This window comes from Lissotriton helveticus, chromosome 5_1 (genome assembly GCF_964261635.1).
Source record: "Lissotriton helveticus chromosome 5_1, aLisHel1.1, whole genome shotgun sequence".
NCBI lineage: Eukaryota > Metazoa > Chordata > Amphibia > Caudata > Salamandridae > Lissotriton > Lissotriton helveticus.
In genome coordinates this window covers 1,778,955,054-1,778,968,738 of record NC_136065.1, presented here as the reverse complement: position 1 = coordinate 1,778,968,738, position 13,685 = coordinate 1,778,955,054, and the positions used below count along the sequence as shown (strand labels likewise).

The 13,685-nt window shown below is 41.0% G+C and overlaps 1 protein-coding gene across 2 annotated transcripts in view; it reads left to right on the top strand.

Annotated features, from left to right (window-relative positions):
* Positions 1 to 13,238, top strand: part of KCNH6 (potassium voltage-gated channel subfamily H member 6) — a 1,032,645-nt gene extending 1,019,407 nt beyond the window's left edge. For both annotated transcript variants that reach the window (XM_078645074.1, XM_078645073.1), the window contains one exon: positions 105 to 13,238. In XM_078645074.1, coding sequence (XP_078501200.1) covers positions 105 to 407 — 303 coding nt within the window. In that variant the 3' untranslated portion in view covers positions 408 to 13,238. The remainder of the gene's footprint in view (positions 1 to 104) is intronic.
* The last annotated feature ends 447 nt before the right edge of the window (positions 13,239 to 13,685 follow it).

Below are 13,685 nucleotides of genomic sequence, written 5' to 3'. Positions count from 1 at the left end.
TATTATGATCAATAATTACCCCCATAACGCCAGAAATAATTTTTTGGCAAAACCATCTTAGGAAATTAAGGTAATTTGTTTGTTTTGTATTCCCTTCCTCACAGAGTTCCAGCTTTACCGACTATGTTGACATAGAGAAGGTCAACCTCAAGTCCAAGGACTCTGTTTCCAGCGGGATCCACCTAACTGTGGAATCTGATGAGACCATCACTATGTTCCCTGAGCAGGATCCAATTTTGCTTCCTAACAGTTTGGAGCTCCGTCAGTTGACATCGCCCCCACAAGGACTTTATTGTGGGTCTCGATTCCCCTCCCTGCCCGAACACCTCGGGGCACCAACATCAGTGTCCTCTGACCACCTGGACTTTCAAAGACACCTATCAGACCCTGGACTTCCAGGGAGTTAGAAGGAGGGAAGAGATATCTCGGCTTCGAGAAGACTGAGAAGTTTAGAATTTGTCTGCACATAGAGGCGGCATGCGACAAGACTTCTCCTTTTGAGGTTTACTGTTGAAGTTGTCACCTCTTCAATATTTTACCAGTGGAAAGTTCAAAGACTTTGATGACAGAGCTGGACTCCAGGATACGCTTCCCTGCAACCACATGCATAGAATAGTCTTTCAGTACCTCACAAAATAGCCCAGTTGGCAAGTTAGCTCCAGAATCCAAGGCAGGAGTCTGGGAAATCTGTGCAGACTAGAGGTTCTCAAGTTCAACTCTCGGACAGGTTGACACGGCTTTACATCCTTCTGCAGAAGACAAAGATAACCAATTGTCAATATTCATACTTCTGTAGCAGATAGTACCACCTGTCCACCTCTCATATCTTCAAGGGAGATACAACAGGGTTGAGTGGCAACTGGTTAACACTGAAATGATTACTTGTTTGTAAAGCGCTTGAAGATGCTATGAAGTGTCAGAGGTGCTTCACAAAGACGATGTTACTTGTATTATTTATATGTGTTGAACTTTTCTAATAGACACAAATATGCCAGTGGAAGTGGATGGTCCAAGCACCCAACACTAACCCTATTCATGTTACCTAGGCTTTCTCCCTCATCGGTGCATAACCGAGGAAAGCAGCATTTTTAGAATCTTAAAAGAATAATAATCAGCATTCCATTGAGCCCTGTTCACTGCACTTTCAATGTGCAAAAGACAGGTCCATTGACAGTAGATTGAGTGTTGTATTGTGATCATACCCAAACTCTTACATTGGTCTATCAATCAGTTTTGATGGCTACTTCCCTCCATTACCATTTGACAATTTGGGTGGAACAGAAAGTAGGCAGAATTTCCCACCCCCAGCTTTGGCTGATCTCAGATATACGGAGAGGGTTCAGAATCAGAGCTTTTCTTATTTCCCAGTGTTTAGGAATGGTGATTTTGTGATCTAATGAGAGTTTTAAAGCATCCAATCATTAAACATAGTAATTACATTTGTACATTTGGAAGAAAGCTTTAAAAATGAATGCTGCTGCTAAAAATGAAGAAGGCTTATGAAGAGTTCTTCATCTCTGGTCTCCATGAGCTCGTGCTGTTGGGCGTGGACCAACACTTTATCATCAGAGCTGGTGTAACCATTCAAGACAGAGGAAAAGGCTGGAGGGAGGAAGATGCTTACAGGGCTTGATGGGTTGATGCCTTCACCATAGATCTCTTGGAGAGGGTCAGGTTGGCTGCAGTTTGTTGCAGCACCTCAAAGACAAAACAAGGCTAATGTGGGCACCAGAAGATGGGATGGAGACATTTTATTTGGCCTTGAACAGCCTCTCTTCTGCGCTGTGCACCTTCTGTATGTTAGGTGCAGAAAATCTTGTTCTCCTAACTTTGCTCTCTCATTACGCAGGCAAGTTCCCTGTTGGAGTGTTATTTTTTAGGATAGCACAATCCGCGGCCTCAAAGGGGCATCGGTGCCGTGGCTTGGTAACAATTTGAATGCAGACAAGGGGGTGAAGTAAAAGTCTGTATATAAAAGGAGGGCTGTGAGTTTACATACTTAATGATGAACAACAACACCTGCTTTTGTATGAGGGAAGCAGCACATACATTACATATATGAGCAAGAAAAAGAGAGAGTGGATCATAAGATATTACACAACACATCATATTTGCTGTGGCTATGAAAGACTAAGCTTAGTCAGCAAATGTATCTTGAGATTTTTTTAAAACTTGAGACGGGGAGCAAGCTTAATGTATACCGGGAGAGCGTTCCAAAATGCAGATTCATTACCATAGAAAACGTGCTTGAGAGAATGTTTTTCTGGTTTAGAGTGTTTCTGTGAGTAGATTGAATTCACTCTTCAATTCCCTCAAAGCACCAGAGACTTTTAATTTTTGTGTCAGATAGCCGGTGTTGCTCATATGCAGAGCTTTACCGGTGGTGCAAACTACTCTGACAATGCTTCTTGATTCCAAAGGTAGGCACTTGATAGAGACAAGAACTGGAATTATATCAGAGAACAGCAGAGCAAAGACAGACTGAAGGAGGTGAGTTGAGTTTTAAGATGTTCAGTGAGTAGAGTATTTCTGCAGCCCATTCTAGAGATCACCATTGCTTGTACATCCAGCCTTAAGGCATACACCCATTTTTACGTCCGTGTTAGAGAGGAAATGGCTCACATTCCGTAACAGTTTAAGTCAGTTGTAGACCTCTTTGATAGGCTTTTAATATGGAGCTAGAGGTGGTACAATGCAAGAAGCCACAAGTGTTTTAGCATTAGTAATGATGTTAAGGTCCATTTACAGAGAGTTTAGTTTGTCTGACCAATCTGAGGGCAACTTGCCATTTTGTTTGAAAGGTGGGCAAGACACATTCAGTGTTTAGTGGGGTGAACTCCACTCTTATCTTAACCACCCACTCCTGTATTTTGGTTAGACATGTGGACAAAGTCAGAAGGTCGTCAGAGTACCTAATATATGTGGCTGTATATCGTCAGCATATTGGTGGAAAGAGAGTCTATATTCTCCTGGCAGACAGTTTAGCCTGAAAACATGTGAATGCATCACTTTTGAAACAATGTTTCATCTCTTTGGTTCCAAAGCTTTGAAAGATTTTCAGAGCCATTGAAAGTCAATTAGGACTTGACTTTTTTCTCTGTTTATTTTCCTGTCGTCTATTGGTTAAGTCTCTTGCTAGCTCATGAAATCTTTGTTATTTGTCATTCAAGCTGATCACTCTGAAAATTGAATCAAAATCTAGAGCAGTATTTATGAAGAATAGCTGTCCGTGCACATCTACACTTTATAAAACGTAATATTAACAGCTATGCCATTGTACCTGTGCTCATGCTGAAGATGTAGTTATTTTTATGAAGAGTCCTAAAACTAGTGATTACCAACGTTTTAATTCGTTGGTCACATTGGACAACATTCATGATTTTTTGCTTCATGAAGTTGTAGAGGTGTAGCTTTTTTTTAATTACACATCTGTTAAAGGTCAATTTGCCAGCTTTACTTACAGTGAAATAAGTGAAATATGTCAAAAGAAGCTTCATTTACGTTACTTGATAATAATCTTTCAAAAAATGTGACTTGTTGGGTTCTTCTCCTCCAGAATCCCCTTTTCAGATATGTTTTCACACATTTACAAAAAAGGAATTTTAAAACTTAACAACAGATGTAGTTTCTCACATTAGTTTATGAAGCCCACAACAACATGTCAACCATCATAACACATGAAACCTACCTGAGACCGTGCCGGGTTTCCTCTCGGTACCAGTTATCATAACAGGCACAGATATATCAAGGGGCAAGTTTGTAACTTCAATAGGAGGTTACATCTCATACAGAATGCAGCACCCAGACTGATCTTTGGCAAGAGAAAATTTGACAGTGAGCCCCCTTTCTCAGACAGCTTCGCTGGCTACCTATTAAGATGAGATGCCAGTTTGAAGCTCCTTGTATGGTCCATACAGTTCTCTATACTTCCTCAATAAAGTCAATCTGAGGCTAGGATAAAAACAATTTCCAAGGCTGCTTTTAGTTGTCAGGCCGGTTCTGCTGAAATCTCCTATCGCTTCAGTGAAGCGCTTTCGTGCTGGTCGTCAGTGTGATGCATTCTTCTTTGCCAAGTATTCTGACCTTGGTTTTGTTCCCCGCAGATCCCTACAGTAAAACAATTACAATATACGTTCCTGATCTAAAAGGAGGCAATAACGTGTGGCAAGCCTTTTATCTCTGGAAACAAAGTCATTTTAAACCTTACTTTAATGCGGGTATGGTGCCAAAATATTGAGTTTTAAATATCATATGGTACATATATTAAATTCACATTGTCAACTTGCACCGTATCGTCAAAACAGATGCTGAATTAAATCACTAAATATATACCTCCCTATAGAAGCTTAATTTGTCGATACCATGGTGGTCGACGTGCAGATCATATTTCTGCATACTGATATTTTGCCATACAACCTTTAATGAGGTTTAAATAGCTGACCAATGATAAGAAGACACAGAAAATGAATGGCATATTAGAAATACAGTGTATTTTCAACAGGCGGTTACCTAAAACACAGGACTTTGGTTGGGTATTGGAGCCATTTGCTTACCTAAGACTTCCGATTTTATATATTTACTATAAATGATTAATTCTCACATCCGAGATGCAACAAGTGGACTCGTAAGGGACCTCATGAGCGTCACATGAGAAAGCATGAGCGCCCAAAAAAGGTCAAAAAAGTGTTGTACAGTATAAGCAGACAGATTTTGAGGATGTCAGGCCATAGCCTCAATCCTTTTGGTGAATCAATGAGGGTTGCAACTAACAGAAGCGATGCCATGTACTTGAAATTTACTCTGGATATTAAGTAAAGCATATGTACATCGCAGAGAGACCACAGAACGAGAATTACCTGTTTGATGCCTGAGACGGATTGCGACATAAAAGCTTAAACTGAGAAACACATTGGTGGTTCTCTGGGTCAAGGCTGCAATCATTTCAATAATTGCAGCTTTTGTATTGTGGGTTTGAAATGTCCTTTTGTCTCTGGTTACCCTTCCTATGGTGTCATTGGACTGATAAGACAGAGAAGGAGACCCTTATTTATGTGTATGAAGAACGATCAATGTGAATCCTAGTGAAGACGAACATCTAGTAACGTTAAAAAAATGCGTATCCATTTAGAAGACTAACAGTTGTGTTTTCATGCAGTTCCCAGCACGGCATTTTAAATGGGTTAGTGTGTAAAAATGCACAGTCGAAGCCCTTTAGTATAATAATGTGTCAGTCTGCTAAATATTTTGTGGGGAGTAATAAAGACCAGTGTAAAATTGGTCCTAACCAGTGCAGACTATCTAGTGTTGGCTCGCAAGAGCAAACCCAAGGATTTTTATAAAGTAGTTAGACAGCATTGTTCTGGATTGCCTGGCAGATTGCCTGAAGCTTTCTAGGAAGTGCTGGTCCATATTCATCATGGAAGTGAAATCAGGCAAAGAGTTTTACAGCAATTCTAAAACTATGCCCAGACGCGCGCACTCTACGCTTTTTAAAAGAGAGAACAATAGAGTACTTTCAAAGAATCCAAGTGGTTTCTCTTTTGGGGTCAAAGTGAGCCTAAACCCACTTTGTCAAAGTTGTAACTTCCAAGTTAGCATGTTAAGCATGTAGAGATAGAAAGCTATCACCATGGTTTCTACTTGAATGTGTTGAGCTTGAATCAAAGACGGTGGCACTGTAGATCATAGCAATATTCCATAACAAACTGGAATTATGTTCTACAACAGTGTAGAAAGGGGAAATTAACCTTGACTGCAAGAACTTCCCATGGATATTTGTGTTGAAGGTTCCTTAAAGATCCAAGAATTTGAACTTGTGCAATTGTGGGAGCATATACTTTTAAAAACTCAACTTTTAACCTAACGCTGCTTACTGGGAATTTTTTTTATTTACTTGCTCTTTTTGGCCATCTTACGTACACAGCATCACTTAGATGCTATAAATCAGCGGGCTGGAGTGTTTGCGCAGCGGGAGCGCCAAAGGCAAGCCTGTCTGGACCCATCCGTACTCCACCCGCGCTCAGCGCCAGCCATGCTGCTGGTGTAGCTACAAGTCAGCTAGTTAGAATATGCTATACGCGGGAGGAACTCATGAGTATTGGTAAGCGACCCGCCACTTTCACAATGATTGATTCTACTGAGAGTCATAATGTTAGGACATCACCTATGGACAGGCTAAAATGTGGTCTGTTGAATGCCAGATCCCTCCCAAAACACGCAGAAGAAATTAATGTACTGCTCAACACAGGGGGGTTTGACGTAATATTCATCACCGAAACATGGACTGCAGGGGACTCTATTTCTGATCTTGATAAGGCATGTACATATGGTTTCACAGGGTTCCATAAGCCTCAAATTGGTAAAAATAGGGTTGGGGGTTGGTTAGGGATTATCCACAAAGACAGTTGGAACTTTACTACTTTCCTTCTAGATGAGGCAGACGGTATTGAATTACTAGGATTCCAGCTAATGGGTCATAAGAAAAATATGGCTACGGGGATCCTCTGTTATAGGGTACCCAATACAGCAAGGTCCTCTCTTCCCTCTCTCTTACACATCATTACCAACATGAGGCTCAGGCACACCAATATTTTTCTGTTGGGAGACCTTAACTTTTGGGCAGAAGGAGGCCTATCCGTGGCTTAAATGGAGCTGATGAGTACCTGTGAAACTATCGGCCTCCAACAACAGGTCAATGGCCCTACACACATAGCTGGCCACACTCCTGACCTTATTTTTTCCCCAGATGGTCTAATTTCTGTTGGGGAAATTATCCCTCCATGCTGGACCGATCACTCACTGATCACCTTTTACCTGCATGTGGGTAAGAACGGATACCTTGAAAAGACAATCACAGACTCAGTAGAAAGCAGCGCATGGCACAAACTCTCAAACATTAAGTCTAAATCCTTTTTCAATAAGGCACACTTTTCTCCTGCAGACTCTATAGAAGTGAACAATCAAACATTTGAAAAAGAGATTCTCAAAACTTTAGATGAAATGATACCCCTGATAACTTCAAGATCCCGAAAAAAAAGCATCAGCCCGTGGTAAGACCTCACTCTAAAAGAAGCCAAACTAAAGTGTATTCAACTGGAGAGGAGATGGAGGCGCCATTACCTTAAGGAAGATAAGATTTATCTAAAAGCTGCATTAAACGACTATAAAAATAAGTTAACACAAGCGAAAACTGACACATTTGAACTACTCAAGCCTTTCACTAATCCCTCCTGTTTTAAGCAAGAAATTACACTTTCGCAGAAGTTATGTGACGATTTGTCGGAATACTTTGAAAACAAGATCAAAACAATTTGAGACGGAATTGAGAAACCTACTGCACTAAATAACTCTACTCCAAACACTAATAGTCCCTTTCAACCTGTATCTCCACTCTCTTCGGATCTCATTTCAGCGGTGTTGATTAGGTTGGACCCTATTTCTGTCGAGGCTTTTAAAATATTGTATAGATCCATGAAATCAGGGTCTCCTCCTGAGCCCTTCCCATCAAAGCAATGGGTAAAATGGGAAGATGAACTGGCAAGCCCTCTCCTACAACTCTGTAACCATTCCCTTAAAACCAAGACTGTGCCTGACTGTTGGAAAAGAGCTATAGTGAAGCCATTACTGAAAAATGCTCTGTCTGATCCATCAGATCTAGCTAATTTTAGACCCATTTCCCTTCTTCCGTTTCCAATAAAAAGTTTAGAGTGTTATGTACGTACAATACTGTTGCAATACCTAGAAGATTATGAATGGCTGGAGGAAGAGCAATTTGGTTTTCGTCCTGGTCATGGAAATGAGACTGCTCTGATTTGCGCTACTGAAGAAATACGGAGGATAACAGACAACAGACAATCTGTGATACTGGTCCTCCTAGATTTGTCACCCGCGTTTGACACGGTGAAGCACTCTTCTGTCCAGGCTCATGTCAGTGATTGTTGGTGGTCCAATGTTAAACTGGCTAAAATCCTATCTACTTGGCCGCTGTCAGGCGGTATCTGTTCCGCCATTTCTTCCTAAATTCAGAATGACCTCAAATGGCACCCCCAGGGCTCTTCCCTCAGCCCTATTTTATTCAGCTGATCAATTACGCAGACGATACCTAGTTGATTTTGTCATTAAACAAAGATCAGGCATGTATCCTGGACATCTCTAACTGGATGAATGCAAATTCACTTAAGATGAACAGAAGCAAAACGGAGCTCCTTTGCTGCCTGTCTAACAAAATCCTGGTCTCTTTATCCCTTAATTTCTGGCCATTGCCCACGGAAACCCCACTGGGCACCTCAACAGTGATACAGAATTTAGGGGTTGTTATAGATGAAGGTCTCTCTATGCAAAAGCAAGTGAATGGAATCACTGGAACTTGCTTTGCATTGATCCGTGCCCTCAGGAATCTATACCCACTGCTTGACTTCCCAGCCAGAGCCATCTCTAGAGGTGTAATATTAAGCAGGCTGGACTACTACAATGCCCTTTTATTAGAAGCTCCCAGTTACCTATTAAAGAAGCTGGAACGCATCCAGATAATTACAGCAAAGCTAACATTAAACAGACCTCGACACTCTTCTGCCACAAACACCCTGAAAGATCTTCTCTGGCAAACTATCCAACAGAGGTTTATATTTAAATCACTCTGCATTGTACACAATGCACTACACAACAAAGGACCTAAACCCTTACAAGCCAAACTGATAAAATACACTCCTGGCAGACCCCTCCGGTCGGCCACATGCAACTAAGTCCAAGAATTCAGATAAAAAAAGTTCAAGAAGGAGAACGTGCATTTACAGCGAAAGCAGCTCAGATACGGAATAAACGGTCTTTGGTAACCTGGCTCTTTCCTCATTAATAGCCAGTCTAAGCTCCAGTTTTTTCATCAGTCGACTTCCTTACATAGTGGCCTAGTTTGCGCCAGGATACCATTTTTGGTCACAGTGCGCTTTATAAATTTTACCTACTACTACAACACAAGAAATGTTCCCACTTGAACTGGAGTCAGGTATCTGTCTAAAAAAGTTGTGATCTCTATCTCTCAGTGGTCTGTTATGCTGACGACATCCAGTTGGGGGTGTCAGTCTCAAGCAACATGGATGAGACAGCAGACCGTTTCAACTGCTGCATGACACAGGTTAACCTATGGATGCAGTCCAACTGCCTAAAATTGAACCGCGGAAAGAATGAAGTCTTGCAGCTGCGCTCCGACTCACCTTTCTGGTCACCTAGATGGGGCCCGCCAGTCTGGGCGACTGCCCAGCCCCAGTGCCTAAGGTCAAAAATGTAGAATTAATCTTTGATGTTAAACTGACATTCAATAGTCAGATCAATACCCTCTCCTCAAACATTTGGTTCATCCTAAAAATGATCAGGAAAATCCGTCCATTCATCCCACCTGATGCCCTAAAAACACTGGTTACAGCTTTAGCCCTCTCCAGGTTGGACTAAGATAATGCCCTGTACATGGGAATCCAATCTCGGTATCTACAAAGATTGCAGCGCCTTCAAAATGCTGCAGCCAGATTAGTATTGGATATGCCCAGGTTCGAGCCAGTCCCCCTGTTTTTAGAGCCCTCCACTGGCTCTCGCTGGACAAGAGGATTAAGTTTAAATCTCAATGGCTCGCCTGTAAAGCACTTCATGGCGCCGGGCCTCAATTCCTGAGGACTCATCTGAAATTGTATGTGCCGTCTAGAAGTTTAATATCCGCTCACAGCAAACTTCTGCAAACACCCAGGTTCAGGAGAGCACGCTGGGGCAGAAGAAGCTTCCTGTTAGGGACAGGCAAGACATGGAACCTACTCCTGATCACCATAAAGAGGAGCCCTACGCTTCTATCTTTTAGAAAGATACTGAAAACCTGGCTCTTTTCCAATTAACACGATTTGCACACCACTCCGGCAACCTTACTTGACCCACCTGTCTGTAGAGCCAATATGCCCCTGGGCATTTGTGCGCTTTACAAATGCACTAATCAAATCAATCAATCAAATCAAATCACATCTCTCAATTGATGACTGAGCCACGATAAATCAGGGCACAGCTAGGCACGTTTCAATATAGCGACCATTTTGGTGATGTGCCTCTCGGTTATCTTATTCTTATTGGGCAGGTCAAAAATGTATGGACCTGTAGAATTATAGAATATACGAACAGCTTATTCAGCAGGGGTTGTACTTGTTTCATTTTGAACAAGTACAGAAAGTTACCTAGGATAAAGGCAGTGTAGGGATTTTAAAAGAGGATTTATTCAAGATAGAGACATCCTTTGCCTTGGTTTAAATATTCATTTGGACCCATGCAGTAAAAAGTTTAATTTTGTTAATCTAAAATTTAGGACAGCAACTGATGATAAAACTGGGTCTGAGTGCTTAGTTGCAGCAATGATGAGCTTTTCAATACAGCTATTACAAGATATTGAGATGAGCGTTACTGTATATGCATTCCTATGATTACTGCCTAGTGATTTAATATCTAACCAAAGATTGATGTGTAGGAGAATTATTTGCACTGTCCAGTTGGTTTTGCAATTGATCGTCCAGTTGGTTTTGAAATTGATCTTTGTGCTTCCCTAAAATAAGAGATTTATCCTGTTTTTGTTTATTCATTTCTGGATATACTATTACGTTTTACTTTTTATTTTCACCTCGGACACCAGTATATGGCTAACGGTTAATTAAAGAGGATTAAAGAATTATTAAAGAAAATGAAAGAGTTATCAACTTTAACAGCATTGTTAATTCAGCTGCCTGTCTTACAGCAATCAATCTTGGTCCAGTAGATTGGCTCAAGACAATCTCCAGGTGACCCCTTATCATTATTATATCTGCATTTGTAAAACACTAGCAATCCTGGCTCAATTAAGCACTATTTTGCAGTTGGTATGAGCAACCAAACTACAGAATGTTTAAAAGAGAAAGCCGTCAAAGCTTTCCTGAGGGGTAGTAGCTGCACTGTATAGCATAGCCATTCAAGTAGCACATTCCGCAGAGCACTGGCCTGAAAAGGAAATGCCTGCCCAGATGCTCTTACACACTATATCTGCGGACAATCATTGAGTATTTATTTGTGAGGTGGACAAGCTGTGCAACTGTTTTCAAGGTTGGGAGTCCCAAATAGTCAAATAACTTCTCACCATCCAGTCAATATTTGCTGAGCTTTCATGATTTAACATGGCTTTTCCCCAGAATCTCTGATCTGGTTGTGGGAGTATGGTTGAGTGTAGAAATTGCCTTGATTCTTGGTGGACTGCATGAACTTTACTTACTGTATATAGTAAACTAAATCCAGTGCTTGTTCAATAATGTGACTTGGAGGTTTTGTTCCTGAGGTAAGGCTTGAGGTTAGGTATGGCATAAGAATTAACTTTCACCATACGTAAGCCACATGCTACAAGCACATTGGCTGTGGTATTTATATATATACCATGGTGGGTTTGCTTGGTAATGAACGGGTCAAAGTTTAAAGGTAACTCATGAAAACGTTTCCCATTTAAGGTCTCAAGTGAAAGTACACGCCAATGAAGTGATGGCAAGGAAGATAGTGTGCCCAGCAGATTACAATGCATATAGTGGATCAGGTGGTCTGGATACACTGTTCAACATACAGAAGGAGATCTTTTGTCACCCTCCGTAAGAAATAGTTCAAGAAGGAAAAGGCATGTAAGTGCCTGAGGTCTACCCAGCTGTGGTAACCATGTGGAGAGGAGCAGCATCAAAACCCATTCTGGGCTAACTCCACGAGGTTAAAATTGCCTAAGATTAAGAATAATGGCAAGTTTTGCCTTGCCAGCCTATTGCAACATCTGTAAACAGAGGGAGAGTTATATGACGTCTTTTATCTAAATAGTCAATAGAGGCATACATAATCCCCCTGGAAAAATAGTTTGAGGCACAGTTGGAGCTCGCCCCCAACAATTGCACGAGCTGCACGATTAAGAGCAGACACTATGATGAAACATGCCACCTTGGATGGGTGAGGGGTCCACGTTTTAAAAACAAAAAGTGTCCCAACCGAGATCGTCCAGGATAGCAGGATGTCCCCTGTTGATAGTTCTAGCACAGTGGTGTTCGCCATCCCTTGATGCTCCGTCTCTTTCCGTTTGAGGAGTGAAGGTCTCTATATAATAGCCTGATAGCCAAATAAATAGTTGTTGTATAGTTAGTGGTCTACGCAAAGAACTTTAATAAGGGACCTGTGCAATGACGAACAATTAGTAGAGACTTTGGTAAGCATTAAGTGGCTAGCCTCCATCTAGGTCTACTCTCTGTGCATCAAGATTAGGCGAAAGTAGTTATGATGTTTGTGGCATAGCATTTAACCAGGTTTTAGGCAAAATGAAACAAAGGACAGGTAAAGAACTCACTAGCAAATCTGTATAGTGTGCAAGAAGACTGTCAAATTGACAATACATACAAAATTACATATCAGTTACCATGAGGTTTAGGCACAATTTGTTGTTTTGTTCGCATCTTTTCTCTAACACGGCTGCCATGTTTTCTTTCATTCCTTTGCACTCCATTAGTTCAACGAGTTTCTGGAAGAGGAGGCATCGATTCCGACATCTGTCAAATCATTAAAGTATATAAGGCCAAACGTTGAGTGCCTTCGCGTGCGTCAAAATGTTTTCCTGGACGCCATAATGTAAGATTTCAATCATAAAATCATATTAGTCAGAAACTTGGAACTGTTATCCTATCAAAAAAAGAAAACACTTCAAGGATTTCCGCCTGCTTTCGATTATTTCCTAGTCTACCATGACTGCTTTTGGTGACATCATACACTGTGATATCGGCAACCTATCGACCAGTCTATTGGTCTAAGTAGTTGAATTTACAGTCAAAAAACAAGCATTGCCCTTCTGTAACTTCTCCTGAAAAGCATCCCTCATATGTCCTGTGTATGTTGCAGCTCACTTCCCCACATGCTTCCCTTTCTTTTATTTACCCCTCCTGCTTTGCTTTGTTCCTCTATATTATTATGGCATCCCCTTGTGTTTAACGCTGCTTTGTTTTGTAGGTAGGTTTGCCTGTGTTAAGTCTGATAAAAACATACACGTGTTCCAGGAGTGGGGCAAATGATCGCATCACTGTGCTAGACGAATCATGCTGCTATGGTATTTGCAAAACATTTAAAAAAAAGTTTGGTGCGATTTTTATATTGAGTTTTGTTCCCAGCAATAAGGGTCTACTGATAACGGATTGGAGTCGCAAAAATAAATATCATTTCTGATAACAATGCTACAACAAGCATTTACAATGCAATAGGTCTCGCATTTACACGAGTTTGAGCTATTGACATTGTAAATGACAATACCTTTTATTTTTGTTTTTGTTTTTAAAACATAAATAAAAGGCATTGTAATTTACAATGCTAATAGTGTAAACTCACGTAAATGCGAGACCTATTGCATTGCAAATGCTTGTTTTCAAAGTTGATGCCGGAGCAATTGCATAATCACAATGAAAACATGAACAATCATCCACCAAAGCACATACTCAAGTCAGCTGTCAGATACTTCAGTCAGAGGGGTACAAAAAAAATGTTGGCAGGGTTTGCTAGTAGCAAGAGAGTAGAAATGATTCGCTCACGTATCACTAAATGGCTCACTCACTAAACATTTCTTGATTTGTGAACAATCTTCTCAGCAGACCTCGTTAAAACCTCAATCAACCAATCAGGGGTGAGTT